The 1196-nt window shown below is 48.2% G+C and overlaps 1 protein-coding gene across 1 annotated transcript in view; it reads left to right on the top strand.

Moving 5' to 3' along the window:
- Window positions 1-1196, top strand: part of CRYBB1 (crystallin beta B1) — a 10590-nt gene that overhangs the window by 8699 nt on the left and 695 nt on the right. The window contains exon 5 of the mRNA XM_029921601.1: window positions 6-247. Coding sequence (XP_029777461.1) covers window positions 6-247 — 242 coding nt within the window. The remainder of the gene's footprint in view (window positions 1-5; window positions 248-1196) is intronic.

Raw genomic sequence — 1196 nt, 5'->3', positions numbered from 1 at the left:
AGCAGGTTCAAGCCTGTGCGGCAGCTGGGAAGAGGGATGTTGTGGAAGGGCGCCTTGAACTTCGCAGGGAGAACTACACTGAAGTAGCTCCTTTGCGATATTTAACTGAGTTACATAGTGTGACTCGAGGGAGGCTCAAAGCCAAGTTCGGTGGTGGGATCCCTGAGGCGCTCAGGTTTTCCAGAACACCGTTGACTGCGGTGCATGAACCAGCCATGTCTCTGGTCGCCAGGGTTGATTTCCAAGGGTGATGAACTATCGCCTCCGTGATGGGAATTTTCACGAAGGACTCGGATGAATGTCCGTTATGCTGGCTGTTTCGGCTTCACCAGACTTCGGCTTATTGGGTTAGTCAACTGCATCAGTTTCAACGTATTCTCAAAATTTGGAGCTTAGTTATCAGGCTATAATGGGCCATTTGTAAGAACTGAGAGATTTGCTGGGGTGCCTGGCAGAAGAATTCATAGATTTATCTCTCAATCAATGGTCCTTAAAAGGCAATCCATGTCAACCAAGCTTGTTTGGAGGATTGACCAGCAGGGGCATTTCTCGTAGTTTCCAGGGCTTTGCTGTCCAATACACTAAGGAGTAGCCGTATATGGGTATTGAATGCTTACCTCTTGACTAGTGTGAATAGCAATGCGCTCTCAGTGTAAAATGCACAAAGTAGGGTTTGAATACACAGTAAAAAATAAAAATAGGAATGTAACTATCTCATTACTAGTGCTATATCGTTTGCATGTTGAAATTCTAATAGGTTGGACATACTTGCTTAAATATAATGTATTTTTAGGAAAAAAAAAACCCCAGTGTCTGGACCCCACCACAGATCAATTAAATATGAATCTCTGGGGTTGGGTTCACGGGCCCTGATAGCTTTCTCATGCCCACCAGGCCTGAGGTGTTGCTGGGGCTGAGAACACCAGACCACTGTCCCCTCTCTGTCTTGGCCACTGCCCTCGTGTGGGCCCATGACCTCTTCCCTGGGCAGCTCCAGCTCCCTCCACGCCAGGGTCCCCAGCTCCTTATAGCAGATGGATGTCTAAGCTGACCTACCATCCACTTACCATCTTGCATTCAACCAACGTCGGTTGACTTCTTCCTGCCAAGCTCTGTTGCAGGCTCCCGGTGCACAGGACTCTTCATGGGACAGGCAAGGTCCCTGGCAGCTACTGAAAACCTAATCACAGCAATCG

The sequence above is a fragment of the Suricata suricatta genome, chromosome 14, assembly GCF_006229205.1.
Source record: "Suricata suricatta isolate VVHF042 chromosome 14, meerkat_22Aug2017_6uvM2_HiC, whole genome shotgun sequence".
Taxonomy (NCBI): domain Eukaryota; kingdom Metazoa; phylum Chordata; class Mammalia; order Carnivora; family Herpestidae; genus Suricata; species Suricata suricatta.
This window is presented reverse-complemented; position numbering and strand designations above follow the sequence as displayed.